The sequence below is a fragment of the Amblyomma maculatum genome, chromosome 1, assembly GCF_055883805.1.
Source record: "Amblyomma maculatum isolate TAMU_Amacu chromosome 1, ASM5588380v1, whole genome shotgun sequence".
Taxonomy (NCBI): Eukaryota; Metazoa; Arthropoda; class Arachnida; order Ixodida; family Ixodidae; genus Amblyomma; species Amblyomma maculatum.
Genome location: NC_139344.1, coordinates 489,179,101 through 489,203,266, shown reverse-complemented (window position 1 = coordinate 489,203,266; position 24,166 = coordinate 489,179,101). Strand labels below are relative to the sequence as shown.

At 47.0% G+C, this 24,166-nt stretch overlaps 1 protein-coding gene across 1 annotated transcript in view; it reads left to right on the top strand.

Annotated features, from left to right (window-relative positions):
- The first annotated feature begins 365 nt into the window (after positions 1 to 365).
- LOC146210161 (WD repeat and HMG-box DNA-binding protein 1-like) overlaps positions 366 to 24,166 on the top strand; it is a 335,137-nt gene continuing 311,336 nt past the window's right edge. Inside the window, exons 1-2 of the mRNA XM_084581922.1 lie at positions 366 to 481; positions 17,524 to 17,769. Of these exons, the coding sequence (XP_084438048.1) occupies positions 380 to 481; positions 17,524 to 17,769 (348 nt within the window). The 5' untranslated portion in view covers positions 366 to 379. The remainder of the gene's footprint in view (positions 482 to 17,523; positions 17,770 to 24,166) is intronic.

The window sequence follows — 24,166 nt, the reverse complement described above, 5'->3', positions numbered from 1 at the left end:
TCGGCGACGACCAGCAGAAGCATACCCGCACAATTGCCGGTGCGAACCGCGACGGCGCGACTGCGTGCAGCGCTGTCGCCGCATTCATTGCGAGAACGGGCGTCGCTCTCCCTAGCAGACTAGCAAGCACGGAGGAAGTGTGACGTCAAAATTTAGGTTTAGTCAAGTCAGGGCAACGACGACGCTGTTGCTATGAAAACTCGGGCCACTCAACAGCGTTGCTAAGGGCCCTAGGTGCGTGAGCGTCGCGGAGAAAGGAAATGCGGAGGGTAAAGGAGGAGGAGAGACGTTGCAGCGTTCAGTCGCGGCGCGGCTGCTCCGGCTTCAAAAAAAAAAAAAAAATGATGTAAGGGTCTCTCCTAAGTTCTTTCCTTCCTCCATGCTAGTCCTGCGTGCGTCACTGCCACCACACGTAATGGAGCCGCAGCGAAGAGTGCACCCCTGTTCGGCCACGCCGCGGCCCCGGGAGCGCTATGTAATGGTGAGTACGTTCGTTTCGAGCGCGCACATGAAATTCACTATCAAGAGACATTTGCTTTTTTTGGGAAGTCAGCTGAAGCGGCGCTGGCTAGCAAAATTATGTCTGGGTTGTTGCGAAGTACGGTCGTACTGGCCGGGAGGATACGGGGCGCTGCCGAAGAATGCATCTTTGTGGCGAGAATTTGCTGTCTACACGAACGGCTGCCTACATCGACGAGAACGGTGCGAGCGTGTGGTCGTCCGCGCGTTGCTTTCAGTCGTCATATGTAAAGTGATGCGAAAGTTGCTCACCGTATGTCACGTCGGGCTGTCCAATTTTGTCGTAGTCAGCGTGACCGTACACCCAGCACGCCGATACTGGTCATCGTGTTTTCGACGCTCTTCGAGTGCATTCTGGCGGTTGTAAGCTGGAAAAAATAGCGACGCGTTCCAGCCAGATCTAGTCGTCCCAGGGAATGCGTTGATATTGAAGAGCACCTAGGTGGTTCAATGTTCTACTGTCGGTAATAAGCCGCAAAGCGGAAGCATGAGATTGAAAGGCGCCTCTGCATGATTCCAGTTGGGCGATATAATTGCATATTTTTGTCTCCGAACGTACGGGACCGCTCACAGTTGTAGCATTCAATAAATGTTTACTTGTTGAATAATATTGACGAGCACAGTAGCTAAATTAAATTCCACATATAGTGTAATCTTCTTAAGCCGTTTTCGACTTTAAGATACTTAATTGTTGAGCTAGTTAATGCTTTCACATAACGAGTATATTATTTAGCTTTTAGGAACTTTTGTATTTTTGCATTTGCCGCTGTCATTTTCGTGTCTATACGTACTTACAGTGTAGCTAACGTGAGCAGTTGGGCGAGTTGGTAGGAGCGCTTTAGTCGTGTCCGCCTTTTCGCGCTCGTTTACCATGAACATATACACAGTGGTCTTTTCATTTCCGTTGTGCGTTTCTATAAACTTGCAATCTGTATTATTTTGTTCTCTATAGCCTGCTTCTTTAGTTTCAATCGGGTATTTCCATGTTATGCATAGCCTGTTTATTGTACCTTTGCTTGTCCGTGCGTGTTTTCCTTCCTTTGTGCTCGTCTCTTTTCGTTTTCGCGCTGCAGTTGTGTCGAAGTATACAGCCATGGAAAAAATTTTGCGAGATTATGGAACTTTTTAAAACTGCCTTGGCGTCACTAGGCGGCGATATGGTAGCGTCGATGTTACGCTGCTTGATGCACATCCTATACTCGCCTCGCTTGCCGGCGTTTCGCTTGGGCAGCTGCTTTTTTATTTTTCGATCTTGGCAGCGGGTGGCCGCTTTTCAGCGCTCGCGTCGACTGCGATGACTGAAGCATTCACGGCGTCGGTCGCATTCGATCCTGTTTTAAGGAAATAAGGCTTCTTTCGCTTATCACTTCTTCCCTGGCTGTGAGGTCGGCTTTTTGCAAACAGTCTGCTTTGTCATCTATTATGGTTACGATTACAAAAAACGCTGAGTTCTCGCCTTAAAAACAGGCGCCACGTACGCTCCCGTCATCGCAGGAACAGGCCGCATGCTAGAAATAGTATGGTATCGTAACTCCCATAAAAGCCTGCGTGTCGACTCTGAGCGAGGCTTTAGTCTCCCGGCGCCCCCTGCGAACTGTGAGGCAAAACAAACACGTGACGTTTTGTGACGTCACAGTGACGTACGTTTGGCGGGGAATTTGATTGTCTTCTTACTTATGAACGAAAAACAAGGCCAACAACGACGGAGGCAGAACGATGCTCGGATAAGGCAGAAAAATGGACACCGTAACTGTTCAGCCAACTTTACTTGACATGGATTTCTACTGTCAAGTTTTACGTTAACTGAAATGTTACGGCATCTTTAACTACCTTATCATAGCATCGTTCTGCCTCCGTCGTCGTTAGCCTAGTCTTTCGTCGCCCGTCATGTAAACGCATTCCAGGGTTTCTTCGGGCATGTTTGTGAACAAGGGCCTTCAGGTGAATTCGGCAAGCACATGGATAGAATCACATGGCTTGAGACATTTCACTAAGGGTATAAATGAGTGAAGCTGTGCTGCATAGAAAGCCAGGCTTTATTAATTCACGATTGCTTACATAGACGCTTCACGACAATGAAATCTTGTAGGAAAAGTGCAGGAAAGCGGCCACCGCTCATTCGTCACGGTCTTCATGAAATCTTCGTGATAACAAAATGACCTGAACGTAGGTCTCCAAACGAGATGCGGTGAGATTACAAAAGGGTAAAAGATCTTGCTAACAAACAAAGTAATCAGTGTCAAAGAACAAAAAGCAAACGAACGGAATAACTAACGCTAGCGCTAGAACGCCAACCTGTCAGAGCTTAGGTAAGAAATTCAAATTGGAATTGCTAGTATTTAGAAGTCAATGCGTCTGAGAAGTGAAAATATCTGCGATATAGCTTCGCTGCAATAAATCTCGCCCTGTTCACGATTCCATTATTTTACTCGCGCTTAATTTGCCACAGAGAGGAGTCAATGTGAGGCTACAAATTTACAGCTTAAGCATTTAACATGTTCATGAGAAAGATCCCATTGACAATAGGAACATCACTGTGATAACAGCTAAAGCACGTTCAGCGAACGTTGGCGCGGTAATACGACGCAGTAAGCAAAACACGCAGCAAAGGGAGCGGAACGGAAGGCTTTGCGCAATGCGACACGCGTCTTGGGGTCAATAAAATCTCACCTTCACCGTTCAATTAAAACAGATGCAGCGATACGCGGCTCATGCAGATGTCTATCCGTAAAACAAGCCACCACTTTTGTGACGTGCCTGGGAGGCCGAGCCGAGCCGCCGAGCTGTGACGCAGCATTGTCCCATCCTCCGGAAATGCGCACATGCAGCGGCAATCAGTTTCTCATCGAGCACACACAGTCTTAACTTTGCTGTAAAGTTCTACCACAAACAGCAGAACGAAATACTGAGTGTTTGGTACAGATAACCAACTCTGTACCAAACACTCAGTATTTCGTTCTGCTGGTTGTGGTAGAACTGTACAGCAAGCGGCCACATTCCCCGCAGCAGCCGCAGTCAAGCGCGCGGCCCGTTTACGGATATTTCTTTACTGCATGCCAACGTCGCTTGGATTAATGTTGGTGTATAGTGTCATGAATGATTCCTGAGCATATTAGCAGCGTTTTGCGCTAATTAATTACAGCTAATTGCAAAATTGTGAATAAATGTTAAAATACATGCTATAGCCGTACATCGATGGGTAGCTTATGCCAACTCCAACAGCACTGGACTAACTGCACGTTTTAATTATGTACTGCTGATAGCGCTAATTAGTTACTGCTAAATGCATAATGGTGACTAAATATTGAAATCCATGCTATAGCTACAAGTCGCATATCGTTGGATAGCTTATGCCAAGTCCAACAGCACTAGACTAGCTGTACGTTTTAATTCTTTACCGCTAATAGCGCTAATTAATTACTGCTAATTGCAATGATATTAGTTTAGTACAACTTTACTCAATATAAGCTACACCACGATCATCATCATCATCATCATCAGCCTGATTATACCCACTGCAGGGCGAAGGCCTCTCCCATATCTCTCCACTTAACCCGGTTCTGTGCTAGCTGCATCCACTTGACCCCTGCGAACTTCTTAATCTCATCCGCCCACCTAACTTTCTGCCGCCCCCTGCTACGCTTTCCTTCCCTTGGAATCCAGTTTGTTACCCTCAGCGACCATCGGTTATCCTCTCTTCGCACTACATGTCCTGCCCATGTCCATTTCTGCCACGATATATGACTGGAAAAGATAGCATTCAATTCAGGTTTAATCACAATTGACTAATTAGCGGTAATTAAATAAGACGTGCAGTTAGTCTAGAGCACTTGTAGTCGGCATAAGCTATCCAACGATATGACTTGTAGCCAATGCATGTATTTTAACATTTATGGACAATTATATTCTTCGCATGATTAATTAGGAATTAAGTCAAGCCAGTGCACTTTTGCTCGACATATGCTATCTAATGACATATGACTCGATGAAGTGTAAAATCTAAAGTTCATTAGCAGTTAATTCACCGTGTTTAATTAAGACTTGCTCAGCGGTAGCCCACAACATTGCATTAGAACTTAAAAATCCTTTAAGCACTTGAAACACTGGCGACGCCCGCGAAAAGCGCTTCCAAGCGCATTGGCAGGCCAATTCTTGCACACCACAAGATTGCCGCCGCAGGCTTCACTCCAGCCCATAAGCCGGTATAGGGGACTTCCACTCCAGCAGTTTTTTTTATATCCTCCTTGGATATAACGCAGGCAAGCCGGCGAATATAGGACCCGTATGCGCATAGCCATCACTAAGCGTAACCTCGACGCTATCATATTGCCGCCTAGTGACGCCAACGCTGTTTTAAAACGTTGCTCCGGCATCTCGCAAAATTTTGACCAGGACTGTACCTTTGCTTGTCCGCGATTTTTGTTATAGTAACGGTTTTTACACTACCCCCCTCCCCCACCGTTTTAGTAATACCTTCTAAGAACGGCCTTTAGAGATATGTTAAATAAAGCAACGTTTTCAGTTTTGAGGAAAATGATTTTTCCCACATTATCATACTGAACACCCTGTGCAGGAAATGGTGACGCATCAGTATCTCATTGGCCACGTGGCCAACACAGAATATTCGTCCGCCCTTGAGAAAGAATGCAGTCCTCAATTTATCGGGCTGCACAGATTATATCAGCCACAATTGCTAAATAAGTTGAAGCGAACATCTCTGCTTGCGCATGCATGACCTGGTGATCGAGACACGATCGCACTCTTCGAACAATTTTTTCCTCCTTTCAGAGAAAGTAGAAGCTTGAAGGAATCTGCCTCCATCAAAAGGCTGATTTCAGGGGAAATGAGACAGAAAAAAAAAAGGGCATGTTTTAAGAGTGACTTTACTCAAATGGAAGAAATCAGTTTTAAACGTGGATGAAAGTAAAACCTTTGCTGTTATAGATAACGGGTGACCTACCATATTGCGTTAACATGTGGCAAGGTGTATATAGGACAAACGGGAAGATGCCTGAATGAACGTTTGAGGTTACACGAACGCCTGCTTGGATAAGTAACTGGGTCTAACCTTGCGGCTCATTGCAGCAAATGTGGATGCATGCCTTGGTTACATGATACCGTGATTCTGGATAGAAGTAGACAGCGTGGCCCGTGAATTGAAGGAAGCTTTACTTATAAACCAAAAAGGCTGAGCGTGGTGTGTGACTGACGCGTCGAAATCGCTCTTAGAGTAGCGAACTTGCCTTCTTAGAAGAACTTTGTCAAATTTTAGTTATTGACCGCTCATGCTTGTCTTATTATGTACTATTAATAAGAAAGCATTACTTCGCTATGTTCACAGCACTTGTCAGTAATTGAGAAGTGGTAGAGGTTAAGGAGTGGTGTCTATAGAGGGTGACGTGATGCTGTGTCTGGAAAAATATTTAGATCAATAAGGTAGGTAAGTAATTAGAGGCAAAAATGTAAAAGTAAATGCGAAAATGATCTCATTAACCAGTGTCTTGGTACTACATTTGAATGTATCAAATACTAAAATAGTTAATTAAGTGAGTCAAGTAGGGTGACGTTGAGATGTATCAAACACAAAATAGTTAATTAAATCAGTCAATTAAGGTGACGCCTAGGATGTGACGTCACGCAACCTGAAGTCGAGTCGAAAAAGAGCATAGGAAGGGATTGGCGCGCAATTTGAAAGAACCAAAGACTAAAATTGGTAAAAAAGAAGTGAATTAAGCAGCTAGAAGCAACCAACAGCAGCATCCGTGCTGTCGCATTACTTCAATTCAGATTCTGCAGCGTTCTTTTTTATTGTATATTTTGTCAAGAACAACGAAGTTGCCATCTTCTTTTCACCCTGTTTTCGTTTGGCCCTTTACACCATATCGTGCTGACTCATCTGATAGTCTCCTGACACCGCGCATTCATTCATCGTCCATGTTCGTTTGTTGTTAGATACTTTTTACCATTATTTTGAGTTCCCTCATCACCTGTTTTGCGTTTGATCGCTCTTGTGACGTTGACTTCTTTTGATTGTTCAGCAGCTGCTCTCGTATTTATTGCGCACGTTTTGCTCAATGAAGATTAGTTGTTAGCGCTCTTTCCTGTCCCTTCTTCTTTTCGCCTTTGGGCTACTTCATTTGAGCTGAATTTTTTTCATATCTTAAACGTGGATATTTGCGATACTTAGTACACAGAGGTGCAAGAAGCGACCGCACCCTGAACGATATCTTCTGTAAAATAGCTTGCAGTGAAACGAACCGTCTGCGATGCCGACGCATGCAATATCCACTTTTACTTTTATAAGACCAGTTCATATTAGTGGGCTAAGTAGCGTTTCTGAAAAGGGCTAGTGCGGCGGGGCACTTCGTGAAATTAAAAGAGTGCAGTAACTGTTTTGCAAATAGTGTACATTGTAAAAAAAAATTCTTTTTTTTCGGAAACGTGCGAACACTTTAAAGGACTGGTGAACGAAGCTCGGTAAAATACTACAATTGCTCCGCTATTGAAACAAAGCTAAATTATCATCCGTTGCAAAAACGAGATTGGTCTAATGGTAGGTACGGACTCCAAACTATTGCACATTGCCTCGCGAGCGTTGACGATGACTCATTCAATGGCTGAATAACGGTCAAGTCGGCAGAAGTTGGCTCGTGTGCAAGAAACACGAGCATCGTCTGCTTTGGATTCACGCAGTCCCTGTGCGTGTTTCTTAGATGTCTTTTTATGCTGGTGGTGGTCTCAGGGGCTTTAATAAGGTGAAAGCGGCCGACACGCATAGTCATTCATCCCAGTTGATGCGCACAAAGCAACAAAACAGTGCCGATCTTGAAGAGCAGGCGTAGCAGAAATTTCTGGTAACTCTCGTAGCCAAAACTCGACATGTCGTTGACACATCTCGAGCCTGCGTTTTGATGTAGAAGCCATGGAGAGCTTCACGAGCCGTCTGTTAATTGTCTGCTTCGTACCATAATCATTGTGGGCTGTGAAATCGGCGCAAGCCCTGCAGAGTCGGCCACGGTCATTATTTTAAACACCTTTCGTATGCTGCCTATGTCAACCATTCATGCCTGACTCAATGTAAGATTTACCACAGGACAATGAATTTTATAGAAGACGTTGAATTTATGATACTCCGCACATGCATTTTCTGACATCCCAACTTATTGCTTCGGTCAGCTATGCGACAGCTTAGCTGAACAAGCTTGCGGGAGAATACTACTAGTACATTAAAGCACATTCATATCATGTAAGGTACCACAACAGGCCTATCATTTCCAGTCACTTTATTCCTGCTTGCGCCTTCATGCGCAAGCGTTTCCGCCACAGGAAAGCTTACGACCGTTAGCTCTTACATAGCCCATTTCTTGTCCGTTTCTCCATCGCTCTCAGATTCAAGATGGCGGCACAGCCAATGCTGAAGAACATGTCTGAGGCTTCGTGGCACCTTGACCAGAAATATGCTGGGACGAGGGATTCGCGAACTGTTTTGGATGTCACAGTGCTTCCACTCTGGAGTTTCGGAGCGCGTACCTCTTTCCTGTGGCATGAACGAAATCGTTTGGGCAGTTCACAAAGGGAACAAGCGTCCTATGTTGCGGGAAGTATGCCTAAGAATGGCCATGCATGCATGGTTCATAGATATGTTATTAATTTTGCCAATTACTAGAAATCAGCTACTACGGACAAGTAGTTAAAGAGCGAAAATAATAAATGCGATAGAATAAAAACTGCCAATTACTAGAAATCAGCAATTAAGGTCAAGCAACTAAAGAGGAAAAATAATTCATTGCGTAGAATAAGAACAGGAGGATTACAGAATTACCTGAGCTCTCAAGTTAAAAAGCAAACAGCTGCATGTCGACGACGTCGCTGTCGGTGAGCTGACTGCATTGAGCGTGCACGGTCGGCCGACAGGGGGCACACTGTGTCCTTACAAGTAGGGGTAGTTTATTTAGGAACAGGGCATCAATGCAGGCAATAAAACAGGGATCTTGTTGAATGCCTCATTGACGATATCAGCCAGTTTGGAAACGGGGCCAATATTATTCTGCTGGGGGACATGAACGGCCACATCGACGATCTGGATGGATACACGGATTGTAACGGCAAGCTAATGCTTGATTTCTGTGAGCGACACGATCTAGTTATAGTAAATAGAGAAACAAAATGTGAAGGCCAAATCACCTGGGAATTCCGCAACAGGCAGGCGACCATTGACTATTGTCTAATGTCGCAGGAAAGTTATAGCAAGGTCACAAAAATGGAAATAGACGAAGAAGGGCAGTGTAGTCTGGGAAGTGATCATAAACGTATTAGTCTGCAGATGGGGCCCTTGATGAAAAGAGAAATGGAACTTAGACAAAACGTAAACGCAAAATTAAACGACGATCAAATAGCGCAGGTAGCAGCAGACATAGAGGAAGCAATAGAGAAAAGCCCCATGGAAGACTGGGAACACCTGCTGTATAGGGAAGACCATCGATTCCCCAAGCCTTCCCACTTTTGAAAATAACTTAGCAGAATATAAATATCTGGGGGTATGGGTAAACGAAGGATTGGCATACATTGGAAAGCATGAGCAATCACTTAAGACCAAAGGGCGAAGGAATGCCGGGATAATGAAGCATAAGGCATTGTGGGGATACAATAGGTATGAGGTTTTGAGGGGTATTTGGAAAGGAGTTATGGTGCCCGGACTTACTTTCGGAAATGCCGTTCTGTGCCTAAAATCAGAGGTACAGTCGACATTAGAAACAAATCAGAGATCCGTTGGACGATTAGCACTAGGTGCCCACGGCAAAACTACAAATGAGGCGGTACAGGGAGATATGGGCTGGGCATCTTTCGAAGTACGGGAAGCGCAGAGCAAAATATTATATGAGGAACGCCTGAGGAAATTGGACAGTAACAGATGGGCAGCTAAAGTATTTAAATACCTGTACTTAAAAAGCGTTGACTCACAATTGAGAAAAAGAACTAGAAAACTAACTAGTAAGTATGCTAGTAACAAGGTCGGAGAAATAAAGAGCATTAAGCAACAGGTGAAAAACACAGAAGGTAAGAATTGGATAAATTCGATGAAAAAAAAAAAACAGTGTGGAATTATACCGAAAGTGGAAAATGCAGATCAGAAAGGAAGATTTCTTTGATAACTCAAGAGGCAGTGCCCTACTTTTTGAAGCTAGATCAGGGTGCCTTATAACACGCAGCTACAAAAAGAAGTTTAACAATGGAGATGACGCATGTGCTGTATGTGGAAACTCCAGTGAAACAATTGACCATATTATACTCGAATGCAATGGTATCCATCCGGAAGTTGATGTAGGCGCAATCACTGTTCTTGAAGCTCTGGGGTTTAGAGATAGTAGTGGCCGGTTGAATAAACCGGTGGTGGAAACTAGCAAACAATGACTGGAAGATTGGTGGCTTAAAAGCAGAGAAGTGACATAATGTTAGTAATGTAGGAACAAAATTTAATAAATAGAATGATGGTTTAGTTAACCATTCTAAATCAATAATTAAGATATAGGGAGAAAAATGAGCATGATAGCTACTGCTACCACCCCGTTTCAAAGGGGACGCTCCTATATTCCATCCATCCATTCCATCCATCCATCCAGTCCGCGAAACTGGTCTCTCATTGTGAGGGGTTCATATCGGGCATATGTTTCAGGTGAATTTTTTTTTCTATCGAGATTTAGCCGGACGGTACCTCCTTAATAAATATAGCCTTTACATATCTAAAATAAACTACTGTATCCACGATAAACGCAGTTCACGAGGTTCCTGCGAGACGCACGCTCGTACACTCGTTAGAGCACACCAGGCACTAATCGAGTTGTTCCGCTTGACAAAGAAGCTTGCAAGCAAGCACATGCGTTGATAAGTGACAAACAGGGCGAGCGACTTGTAAAGATTGTTGTGCCGCTGGGGTCATCACACAGTATAGCCCACCGTGAACAGGGTTGTGACAAGGAGTTGGTCACCCGTTTCGTGAACGAGAGCTGTCAGCTCCCTGGGCGGTAGCGATGAATCCGAGTCGGCGCTGGTGAGATGAAGAAAAAGCTTTATACACTATTTACAGGCATTTACACAACGAGTTCGGCTCTGGGGCCGAAAGCTAACATAGCCATACGCGACTGTTCTCGCGCTGCGACAGCCGGGGAGATTCCGCCGCGTCCGCACTGTCACGGGGCGAACTGCTCCCGATGGACGCTAGTGACGAACTCAAACACGAAATCTCGCGCTTGAGTCTCCGTGAACCGAGAAACCGTTGACGATCAGATGGTCCAATCCGACGGCAGCACTTTCGCAGGGCCAATGGGAGAGCTCGCTGCGCTCTTGCTTCAAATATGCCGCGGGGCGAGAAGGGATCCACCGCCAGGACCATGGCGCGGAGCTGTCTGGATGCTCAGCTCAAACACGTCGCTTCTCTCCCCTTGGCACGGCTCGCCTCCAGTGCACCGGTGCATTGCACAGAAATATCCGGATTTTGTGAAGGAGGCGTTCGCCGGAGAAGTTGGGCGTCCGGTTGAATTTCTGGGCGGCTTTGGCCGAGCACAACCGCACCCCCGCCATCAGACAATGCGCCGGGAAGACGAGCTGCTCGCATGTGGCTCGGATGCCTGGCGCGCTCGTTCGCCAGGTTCCTCTAAGCTCACGTCCAGTGTCCGGGTGCCAGGTAGCCTCACGTGCCTCGGGTTTCACTCGCCAGGTCAGGATCTCTGCCGACAGCCTTGTTGCCGGGGCACGTCGATCAACTTTGCTCGGGTCGCTCCGATGCCCTTGCCACTCGCCACTGGTAACGGTAGACTTTTCTGCGGCTTGCAAAACCGACCGGCTACAGGCAACACCCAACACAAGCAAGTACCCTCGGTCAACCGCCAGACAGAGGCAAAATTTAAAATGCAGTTACCTAAATTGTTGTCCCCTTTTTGCTCCCACTACAACAAGACACAAGTGTATAGGATGCAGCACACAAGGTTCAAGCAACAATTTTGCACATTAATGATACATTAAATAGCAGGGAAAAGTAATAATCAATAATGAAAAAGAGTACCCTTGAAATCACTTGGACCGTAAATCACAACTGAGGAAGCAAGGAGGTCCTTCAATTTTGCCCCGTTATTACCGTTGGCGACGAAACGCTTGTCGAAGTAGCTACGTCTCGAATGCATGCCTCAGAGCATTCGCACTGTGCTGCTCTCATCCGGAAGCGGCAGAACGCCTAGCAGCATACGGGCGGTTTGGCTCTCCTCCCTCTGCTACAGCCCCGGCTGTCCATTTCTCTATGAGACCTTTCTTTCCACTTTGTGCCTGAAAGAACAGACGAGCACAAATTACTTGCTTTGTTGAACGATCTGTCTCGTTCCTTGCGCTTTGCGCACCAATCGCGCATTCTCTTAGCGCGGGTGCTGTGCCGCTGAGATCGCCGCTTCTTTTCCTTTCGCGATCGTTTGCGTTTTCTCACCTTTCGATGACAACATTCTTTCATGCACCTGCCTTTCCGCTCTTTTCGACGGCAGCACTTGAATGGTTGCTTTGTTTCTTTTGGCGCCAGCTCTTTCAAAGCTGCCGGTAACCGGAGCGGGTATGGCGCCGGCATCGTCGGAGTGCGGCGCGCATGACTTACCGCCAGTCGCGTCCGAACAAGGCTCGCTCATGCCAGTCCCTGAGCTAGGCATATCCTCTGCAGGCTCGTCAGACGAGTTACCCTGATTCGCCGGTGTGCCGCGTCGCTCAGTGCTAACCGGCGCACGATCAAGTTCGTCCGACAGCTGGGGCGCTTCGGATCGCGTGAGGTCCATGTTCGCACTAGGGTTGTTGTTGTCAGGACACGAAAATTCATGGCTCCTGTCATGCTCGCTGTGGACTTCACAAGTGTGGCTGACAGCGTCCGCGTCATGGGTCTGCCTTCACTGATCAACACTCGTGGGCTGCGCAATTTCCATGAGCACCACTTCGTTTTTCCGCTAGTGATGATCTCAGTTCAGTTCAGTCGTTCAGTCGTGTCCGACTCTTCGTGACCCTATGGACCATGTCACGCCACGCTTTCCGGTCCCTCACTATCTTCCTAACATCACATAACTTCATCTGCAGTGCCTCGAGGATGCCATCTAACCATCGCGTTCGCTGCCTACCCCTTCTCCGGCGACCCTCAACCTTTCCCAACATAGAATCTTTCTCCAGCGACTCCTCTCTTCTCATCAGATGACCAAAGTAGCTGAGCTTTAACATTAGAATTTGACCCTCCAATGAGCAGTCAGGGTTTATGGTCGACAATATCGACTGATTTGATCTTCTGGCAGTCCAAGGAACTCTCAAGTGTCTTCGCCAGCACCACAATTCAAACGCGTCAATCCTTCGGCGGTCAGACTTTTCAAAGTCCAACTCTCGCATCCATACATCACAACTGGAAATACCATAGCACGAGTTATACGGATCTTGGTTGGCAGACTAATGTCTCTGCTCTTTACTAGGCGCTCAAGGCTAACCATTGCTCTCTTTCCCAGAAGCAGGCGTCTCCTAATTTCATGGCTGCAGTCTCCTTCTGAGGTAATCTTGGAGCCCAAGAAGAGAAAATCTGTCACAGCTTCCACTTCTTGTCCATTGATGCTCCAGGACTTGATAGGGCAAGACGCCATGATCTTTGTCTTTTTAATGTTCAGTTTAAGCCCAAACTTCTCACTCTCTTCTTGTACGCGCATCAGAAGTCTCTTGAGTTCTACTTCACTTTCTGCCATTAAAGTGGTATCATCCGCATATCTAAGGTTGTTGATACGTTTTCCAGCAATCTTCACTCCAGCTGAAGACTCGTCCAGACCGGCCTTCCTCATGATGCACTCTGCATATAGGTTAAATAGGCAGGGCGACAGTATGCAGCCTTGCCTCACTCCTTTCTCAATCGGAAACCAATCACTAAGGCCATGCCCAGTTCTGACTGTGGCCTCTTGCCCTTCATACAGGTTCCTGAGGAGACAGATGAGGTGAATTGGAACTCCCATCTCTTGGAGAGCTTGCCACAATCTCCTGTGATCTACGCAGTCGAACGCTTTCGCATAATCAATAAAGCAGAAGTAGATGGGTTTCTGGAACTCTCTTGCTTTTTCCATGATCCAGCGAAGGTTGGCAATTTGGTCCCTAGTTCCTCTGCCCTTGCGAAACCCAGCTGGCACGTCCGGAAGCTCCCGATCCACATACTGTTGCAGCATACCTTGGAGCATTTTCAACATCACCTTGCTAGCATGCGAAATAAGCGCGATCGTGCGGTATTTGGAACAATCTTTGCCACTGCCTTTCTTTGGAATGGGGATGTAAACTGACCTCCACCAATCCTGTGGCCACTGCAGGGTTGTCCAAATCTTCTGACATAATGTATGCAGAATGTTAACAGCGTCATGGTTGAGGTTTTGAAGCAACTCAGCTGGAATGCCATCACTTCCGCTAGCTTTGTTCTTTAAGGCCCATTCAACTTCACTCTTCAGGATGCCCGGCTCGAGATCAGTCATCACAGCCGTCTTATGTTGGGTTTGCACATTCGGGTCCTTCTTGTACAGTTCTTCTGTGTATTCCTGCCACCTCTTCTTTATCTCTGAGGCTTCAGTGAGGTCCCTGCCTCATTTGTCCTTTATCACGCCCAGCTTAGCACAGAAGCTTCCTTTGATATCTTTGATTGTCTTATACAGAGCTCTTGTGTTCCTTAATTGGCTGTTGTCCTCAACTGCTTGACACTGTATCTTCAGGAAGGCATTCTTATCTCTCCTTGCTATTTTCTGAAAATCCGTATTGAGAACCTTGTATCTTTCTCTTTCCCCCATAACTTTTGTCATCCTCCTTTCCTCAGCTATTTGCAAAGCCTCTTCAGATAACCAGTCTGCTTTCTTGCATGTTTTGCTTTGGAACTACCTTAGTAGCAACTTCTTGTATTATATCACGAACATCAGTCCACATTTCTTCGGGCTCTCTGTCTTCTATATCTAATTCTTGAAATCGATTCCTCACTTACACAGCATATTCTAATGGAGTTTGATCCACATCATACCTGAAAGGCCTTCTAGTTTTCTGCATTTTCCTCAATCGAAGCTTAATTTTGGCAACAAGAAGCTGATGATCGGTGCCACAATCGGCCCCAGGCCTTGTTTTCACTGCTTGTATAGCGCTTCTCCATTTCTGCCGGCAAAGAATATAATCGATCTGATTTCTGTACAGACCGTCCGGTGAAATCCATGTGTACAGGCGCCTCTTGTGCTGTTGAAAGTGAGTATTCGCTATGGTCAGGTTGTTTTTTTGACAAAACTCTACCAGCCTCTGCCCAGCTTCATTTGGCTCGCCAAGACCGAACTTGCCTATAATTCCGGATATTTCTTCTCTCCTGACCTTATCATTCCAGTCTCCTATGAAAAAAACGACGTCTGATGATGGGGTGCGGACTAAAAGGCATTGTAGGTCCGCATAAAATCTCTCAACGCCACCTTCTTCATCAGTAGTGGTCGGTGCATAGACTACGACAACGCTAATCTCGGAAATCCGCCTTTTGCTGGAGGATATGGCGCCATCATGCGGGAAGCGGTGGGAAACACATTGGACGGCAGTATAGCAGACGACACGAAAGCCCACCTTGCGAAATGGCCACGTGAGCGCAGGTAGAAAGCGATAGCACCCCTCCCCCCCCCCCTTTTTTTTTGCCTTCGGGTAGGAAAGTAGTAACAGTGATTGCAGTTTCATGTTCACGCAGTATGGGGGAATGTTTAAGCGTTTTCACAGTCCTCTCATAACGCATGCATGTACTGTCTTCGTATTGAAAGTGCGAATAGCGCGGGCTGTGTTCCACGTGGCAGAATGAGACTATCTCAGCGTGCAGATTCACTACAGACTTAAATTTATTGTACAAAAAAAAAATCGAAAGGAGGGCGCGAAGGCAAGGAGAGAAAGAGAGAGGGATTTCAAAGGGCAAAGCTGCCAGGGGTTTGTTGATGCTGTAGAGCTAGGTGGAATCGTCTCCTGTGGCTTGAGCAGCGCGTATCTGCGGGGGGCGTCTTGAGTTACCGAGCACAACGCGGTTACCGCGGCGCCGGCATGGTGCAATGGGCGTCGCTTCCTCCTCGCGTCATCTACAAGCGTGCCGGTATAGGATTTCATCTACGAAACTCGGCAGAGAGGCTCTTATCCACACCCCCTGAATGGGGCATTGTCCCGGCCGGAATGCACACCTGCAGGAAACGCGCGGCATTTTTGTGGCAATGGATGATTCAGCGCTGTAGACGGTTTCTGCCTCCAGAACGGGTGTGGTCGCAGTGGTGAAAAGGCTCTCGATGCACAGAGAATGGTCATTCTGTTGTGAAAGGATCCACAGCCTTTTTACCTCCGCAACGATTTTTGCAGAATCAACGACTCCATGGTGACACATGCGCATCTCCTACAGATTTGAATGCGCATGTCGGTCAGGAATCAACGCTGTTCTACGTCCAGAGCGCTCCACTCCGCAAGTGAACGAGCAGGAACCCTCCGGGAGGCTCATTTGCGCCCGCCGGGTTTCGTGCCGTTGCAGACGTTTGCACGACGACTTTCAAACTCTAACAAAGTGCAGCTGATTGCGTCATCGAAGGAACAAAACCCGGCGAGAGCAAAGACGAGCTTGTATGGTAAAAAAAAAAGAACACTGTGCGTTGTGCAAGAGTGTCAAGTGCGTCATATATGTTTCGAGCGGCAAAAACACAGATACTACAGGTATGCATGCATATAAAAAGTACCTGATGAAAAGTACCTACTGGAGTTCGCACCCAGCCTGTAACGCACCAGTGATAGCTGCAATGAGGATTTGTTCGGTGCGTGTTTGCTTTATGTGCGACGAGGCCTGATGGCGACGTATTTTGTCGTTTCTTTATGTGCGAAAGGGCCAGATAGCGCAGATATCACAGTCGGCTTGTGCGCTAAACCGTAAATCCTCATGACCAGCCCAACCACATCGGCTCGCGAACGGCGGCGCATCGTAACAAACGCCGTATTTTTTTTCTTTTCTTCTTAGTCAGGCGGCAGTCGCGATAAAACATGCTAAATATTACGGTCTAGCGCACACAGTCACCTGTGCTATCTGCGCTACCCAGCCCCTTTGCACATAAAGAAAACAAACGACAAAATACATCGCCATTAGGCCTCGTCGCTCATAAACCATATACGCACCTAACAAATCTTCATTGCGGACTGTTGGGTTACAGGCTTGGTGCTAACTCGAGTAGGTACTTTTCATCATGGGATGGGTACATACCTGTAAAGAAGTGTTTTTCCCACAGTCGAGAGTACGCAGTCGGTTGCTGAGGTCACCCATTCACATCATGACGCTTGGTAGCCCTAATTCAAGCTTCACGTCGTTGGTGGTCCGAAGGGAACCTGAAAAACCGCGTCTTGCACCCTGGCGCGCCTCGAGAGTGGCGACTGTACGCGGCAGATGTGGTTGGCATCGCTTTGCCAAGCCTGCGACGCTCACCTTGCCGCCAGCTCCCGTGCACTGACGGCGACGAGAAACGCCGTCCAATATGTTTCCATCAGTCGCCGCTGGGACTTGCGCATAGACTAACTCGCGCAAAAGGCGGCAATTTGTCGTCTGCTAGCCTGATTTCCGCCACGCTTCAGGCGGTTCAGTTGGTGGAATCGGACAGCTACGTGGGAGCAGGACGGTGTCAGTGCGGATGCTGCCGACCAAGGTGACGGTGCGAGAAATACTCCGTGCACGCAAGAGAGAGGATAGGCGGGAGAGAGCGCGATTTGAATGTCCTTGGACCAACACAACTCAGTGACCTAGTGCCAGTGGAGGATTCGACGTTTGAGCCTAATTAAATTTTGCGGCAGAGGAGCGACTGACGCATTGAGGCGGAGGTTGTAGATGAACCTAGGCAATGATTGTGAGGGCGCAGCACTGTGTCTAACAGCTGATAATGAAAATCCTCAAGTATAACACATAACAGTATGCCTTTAGTTGTAACCTTCTACGCCATCGGCCATTTGCAGGTGTGGAACACGGAGGGCCGCGTGGTACACTTCCCTGCCAAGCGGGAGACTGCGCCCACAGCCATGGTGGAGGCGCACGATGCGAGCGCCTGGGCCAGGGTATGGGTTACCTTGGAACCGCTGCACTTCACGCGAGCGGCACTCTCTCGGCGGGCTGTGGCTTTCTTTGACGGAGAGCGGGGTATTCTCTGCCGGCCACTGGCTTACGAGGCCGCCCAGTGGACAGCCCCCGTGGGCCGTGTCCAGGTGAGAGCACCATTCACGCAAAGAGAACCTTGGTTAACCTATGTTGCCAGGTTAGTTGGTTCTACATGCTCAGAAAACGATGCACGTTGAAAACAGAGGCAGGCGTGAAGATAAAGATGAAGCACACTAGGCAGCTTTTGCAAGTACCTTTCTCCATAACTCGTGGCGCATCATCATTCTTCTAGCATGACGAGCAGGTGAGAACAGGTCGCAAGTGTAAGCCAATGTGAATTCTCCTGAATGACGTATGACGATGGCTAAAATGTTGAGCATTGCGGAAGACCTGGTTTAAAGGGCTTTAACATACCTAAGGGGTTAAGGCTATACTGCGATATCGCAGTAGAGGGCTTCGGAAATTTCCACCATCTGGCATTCTTTTAACGTGCACAGACATCGCACAGCACGCAGGCTCTTTGGGCTCTATCGCAGGGGCCGGCATTCGGTGCTGCATCTTTGGGTTGAGCAGTCCAGGGCCACTGACTGAACGTTGCGGTTGAGAAAGGATTTCCACACGTGGGAGAGAACACAGGCTCAGTCTGCTACAAAGTGTATAGCTAATCGTAAACAAGGGGGTTAGTACTCAATAGTATTCTGAAACTTTGGTAATGCGAGGCAGAAAGCGGCGTTTGTACAAGTGAAATTATTTGTGAGCGGAATTTTCCTGAAAAGTTGGAAGCGGTGATTAATCGTTCTCAGCGCTCGTGTTGTTAGGCGGAACGTTTCGTTCGATGTATGGCCGTATTATACTTCTGTGAATAATATATAAGTATGTGATACTACTCGCAAAGTTCTAGTGCCTAGCGCGCGGCGCCTATTAAAAAAACGCGATAGAAATCGGAATCGGGAAACTCCTCCCACCGAGACCAACCGCCATTTTCAAATAATCGTGTGACGTCACAATAAGATAGGCGGTGGAGCGTCGTTTGCAATGCAGACTGCATCATCAAAGGACACGTCTCTGTTAGAGCACAGCTCTTTGACGCCCGTTCCTGTGTTTTGCGTCGCCGTCGGCTTTGTCTCTCAGTAGCCAGCTCCGCATCCGGGGCATCGCGCTCTCTCCTCCCCCCCTCCCCCCCTCCCCCCTTTTCCTGCGAGGCGGCGATGGTGTTCTCCGGTTGCCGAAGAGCCGGCTCGCTATCAGCGGATCACGGTGCGTGCATTCCAAGGCGAAACGCAGAGCCATGTCGTCTTGACTCGCTAGCGGCGTCAGCGGTATCAGTCAGTCGCTGCTATCTATTTGCCGCGCAAAGTTCATATGGGCCCACGCACTTCCTCCCGCAACCTCCCGATAACTTATTTGCTCTGTATTTCTCCGCTTCATTTCTGCTTTCTTCATGGCAGTCAAGAACTGTTCGTGGAGTGGTTCTTGAAGGATTATATGTGAAAAATTAAAAAGTTGTCTGTAATTGTACATACACATCTTGCTCGAGATCTTTGCCTCGTTCTATCGAAAAGATGAAACAGCTGATGAGCTGCGCTCAAATTTCGCTTTAGGAAGTAACGTATTCGTCGGCAAATTTTTTACTCGACGATTTACACAACGGTGGTCCCTCATGCACAAGTGATTGTGAACATGTTACCGCACAAAAACGATCTTCGGCATATGGTCACAGGCCTTAGCTTATCAATGTCTGTAGCATTACAGTGGCGACCGTCGCCTATCGCCGTAGTGAGATTTTCTGTCCCGCGACGGAACTGATCAGCGGACGGTCCCCCGATCTTTTTTGATCACATCGGAGGCCGAGCGAGAACTTCACGCCTTATGAGCTAAACAGCGCCGCTTGTCGGTAGCTTGAGCGTGCCAGAAAAAGATAAAACGACATTTAATGTTCCCAGCTCATCAGCAATGATCTTCGCCAGAAATGTCGATCGGCGCCGAACTGCCGGATCGTTCAGCGATGAGTAGGCATAGCACCGTTTTTTAAATATATTCAGCGCTACATAAAAGACACTGGAAGAAAACGCGGGATGGGCGCTGACTCTTATTGAAACAGACGCATACCATATTTGTAAACCAATGAGTGAACGAGAGCGTATGTGTATAGGAAATTACTAGCCAGATTAATCAGAGCATAAACATTCTATCGTCTATTTAATAATCTATATGTATTCATATCTTGCAGAGAGAGTGTCGCCCCTTTCCTAGGTAAAAATGCTTCTGACAATTCGCATGCTAATCTGTACTTAATTCTGGGCAGAAGTTTGATGTCCTCACGTGCTCAATCACAGTGCTGACCGTTGTCATCTTTGCAAGAGCGGCAATGTTCGGGTAGATACTCGCAAGTGGACGTTCGTGTTACCTGGCACATTCGTTAACAGCGGCCAGTTTTCCTGACATATACTTTGCCCCATTTTAGAGGGATTTAATAAACCCCGCCCGTGGCACACTGCATATACGGCTTGCAGTGTTTCATGCCGCAACCTAACTTCTCAGGGCCGCCACTGCTAAACGTGGGGCAAATCTTGACCAATTCACTTTGCGTCGAGAAGACCAGCGGCACGCCGTATTTGTTTCCAACCCTTTTCAGGTTATGGGACACCCTATGTATCAGTAAGATATCAACCCTAGCCTGGCGCTGCTACGTTGTTGTCTCTGCGCTTTCTTTGGGCTCCCTTTCATCTTCTGCAAGAGTGCCTCGGTCACCGCTGTCAATACGTAGTCAGGAAACCCTGCCTTGCGAAGTCTAACAACCTCGGCCCGAAAGCCCTCTTGCAACATATGACGGCACAACTTCAGGAGGGCTTGTAGCACCAACTGACCGCCACAATGAAAATGTCATGCAAGCGATATCGACGAACTTCGTTGCCATTAAACCATCCGCCACCCGCATTAAGGGCAAGGCAGCGGACCTGTGTAAATCCACGGATCTCCAGAACCTGGCAAGAGCTATCGTCGACTCCAGAGTGAATTTCTTGTCAGTAATCTTTTCTGCTAAAACCCATAAACCTGATTCACCAGTTAGAACAATTGTTAGCGGAAAAGGCACCTGGCAGCAGCAGATTAGTCGGTTCCTGTTGAAGCACCCAAATAAAATAGAAATTTCAGACCCTTTTGCGACAAATAATTCATTGGATGTTAGCATGTAGCAGAATACTTGATACACTTCTTCAGTAGATGTTGAGGATATATTTAATTCAGATCCACACAATCACCTGTTTAATGCTGTTAGCAATTACACTGAGGCAAACGGCGTGATTTGCTTTCAGAATACAGCCGGCTTGAGCGTCGACAATGTTATGCAACTTCTAGGGATTTCATCATCATTGTCATCATCATTATCATTACATTAGCCGGACTATACCCACTGCAGAACGAAGGCATCTCCCTTATTCAACCAATTAACCCTGTTCTGTGCTAGCTGCACCCACTTGACCCCTGCGAACTTCTTGACCTAATCCACCTTACTAACTTATTGCCGCCCCCTGCTTCGCTTTCCTTTCCTTGAAATCCAGTTTGCTACCCTAAGCGACCATCGGTTATCCTCTCTTCACAATACATGTCCTGTCCAGTCCCAGTTCTTCTTGATTTCGACTAGAATTTCAATAACTTGAGTTATTTTAATCCACTCTGCACGCACCTTATCTCTTAACATTACCACTACCATGTTTCGTTCCATAGCCCTCTGGGTTGTCCTCAACTTAAGTAGAACTCTCTTGGTTAGCCTCCACGTTTCAGCCCCATAGGTGAGTACAGGCAAGATGCAACTGTTGTATACTTTCCTCTTGAGCGATACCGGTAAGCTGCTAGCCATAATCTGCGAGTGCTTGCCAAATGCGCTCCATCCCAATCTTATTCTTCTTGTTATTTCCTTTTCATGGTCCGGATCTGCTGTTACTACCTGTCCTAAGTAGACATGTTCGCCTACTACTTCCAGTGCTTCGCTACCTAACGTAGACTGCTGTTCCTTCCCGAGGCTATTGAAGATTACCTTAGTCTTGTGCATATTGATTTTCAAGCCTGCCTTTCTACTTTTCCTGTCTAGGTCTTCTTTGCAGTGCATCCCCCGAGTTGCTTAGCAAGACAATGTCATCAGCAAATCGCAGATTACTGAGGTATTCTCCATCTACCCTTATCGCTAACTGCTCCCATTCCAAGTGTCTAAATACTTCCTCTAAGCAAGGTGTGGATAGTACTGGAGAAACCGTGTCTCCTTGCCTAACATCTTTCTTTAGAAGAATATATTACTTTTTTTATGCAGAACTAGGGTTGCTGTGCAGCCACTATATATATCTTCCAGTATTTTCACGTACGCCTTATCCACACCCTGACTTCGCAATGCCTGCATGGCCGCCGAAGTTTCCACTTAGTCAAATGCGTTTTCGTAATCAATGAATGCTATGTATAAGGGCTGGCTATATTCCGAGCATTTTTCTGTGACATGGTATCTCTCATCCATTGTAGAGTACCCTTTCCAAAAACCTGTTTGATCTTTGCTTGATTGCAGTCTAATGCTGTCCTGATTCTATTAGCCATTACCTCAGTAAATACCTTATACGTAACGGACAGTAAGCTGATTTGTCTGTAATTTTTCAAGTCCTTTCTTATGAATAAGGATGTTTGCGTTCTTCATTGGTTCCGGTACGTCGCTGACAACAGGCACTGTGTATACAGAGTGGCCAGTTTTCCTAGCACGATATCCCTCCAGGCTTCAACAAGTCTACAGTTACCTGATCCTCTCCAGCTGCTTTGTTAACCTCGTCCTTCGTCACTGGCTACTTTTCTTTACTGCCAATCTCAATATTGTCGTGACTACTTTGGCTACGGTACATACCAGTATAGACCTCCTCAGCTACTCTCTTTTCCATATTCGCGACGACGTTGCCCGCCTTGTCCCTTAGCGCATACGTCTGATTTTTGCCTACGCCCAATTTCCTTTTCACCGTTTTAAGGCTTCCCAGTTCTTTACAGCATGCTTAATTTTCTCCATGTTATACGTTCTCATATTGGCCACTGTGCCTATTGATTAGCTTTTATATCTTTGCCAATCCTATCTGGTCGGCTGGATTGGAAGTTTTCACACTTTGGCGTTACTGAAACAAATTTTTCGTCTCCTTAGACAGCTTACCGGCATTCTCTATAACTATCCTACCGCCTACTTCTACCGCGCACTCAGTAATGATATTGTTACCTGGAAACGCGGCACCAAAGTGATGTGCTCACTGACGAAGACGACGACCGAGGAACACGGGCACGACAAAGCGTTGAGAAAGAGGACGACGCTGACAGAGTGGACACTGCACGGCTACTGAAGTCTCAGCGTCGAGTTCAGCCCATCGCAGTACTGTTACATTAAGTACATCCCCGTAACAATATCTCTGAAATTATTGTTCATTGCTTCTAGGGTAATGTCGCCATCCTCGGTTAGAGCTGAATATCTATTATGTGGCGAGATCGTGAACTCTTCTGCCCTCCCCCTCACCGCTAATTCGTTGATTGGTTTCTTTCTAACTAATCTGTTGCGTTCCTTCAGATTTAGGCTAATTCGGGACCCCCCATCCTGTTGTCACTGCATCGCACTTTCCCGATTACCTCTACATCTTTCATAATGGCGGCGGTTGAACGCATTATGAAGTCGATTTCATAATGTGGGCGACATTATGCCTTCTCGTACCTTTTGGGAAGGCAAGCATTAAAAGACCTTACGCCATGGACGACAGTTTTGCCCTGACCTTGGGATGTTAACGGTCGAAAAGTTAGCTTTTGCTCGCAGTGAGTCGTCCAAAGCTCAGTTCGATGGTAGGCCTAAGTGTATATCAGAGTGTGCTGATGCAATAGAAGTAAGTGTATTGGTGGGCGGAATAACAGGTTGGTCAGAGACAAACCTGTGTGACAATCGTGTGCGCGTTGCACAGTCTGATAAAGAAGGTTGCACTGTTGCACTTAAATTTCCAGTAAAAGGCTGTGAGTCAGTACAAAAGCATTTTAGAGTGAGCAGAATGAATCCGTATTCAGATATGTGGCGCAACAAACACAAACACAAGAGAAGATACACAACACACGCGCACACTACCAAGTGTAATAAGAATCTGCGAGGTCTGCGAGGAAGAGAGTGCCATTATCCCCTTGGCAAAGAAGAGCAAGATGAGAAGAAGAGGAAGATGAGACGTGCCTGAGTGTAGAAGAGGAGGAGTGGTGAAGAGGAAGTGTTTTCAGATTCTTATTACAGTTGGTAGTGTGCGCGTGTGTTGTGTATCTTCTCTTGTGTTTGTGTTTGGTGCGCCACGTATCTGAATACGATGCAGCACCAACTAGCCCCTCAAGCCGTTATTTTGAGAATGAATCCGGTTGAGTGCAGGAAAGCGGCGGTGGAGAAGACTGGGCTGGAGAATCCTGGCTAGAAAAGTAACGAAACCTGAACTTCGGCAAAAACGCCCGGCACACCGTTCCGGGCAATAG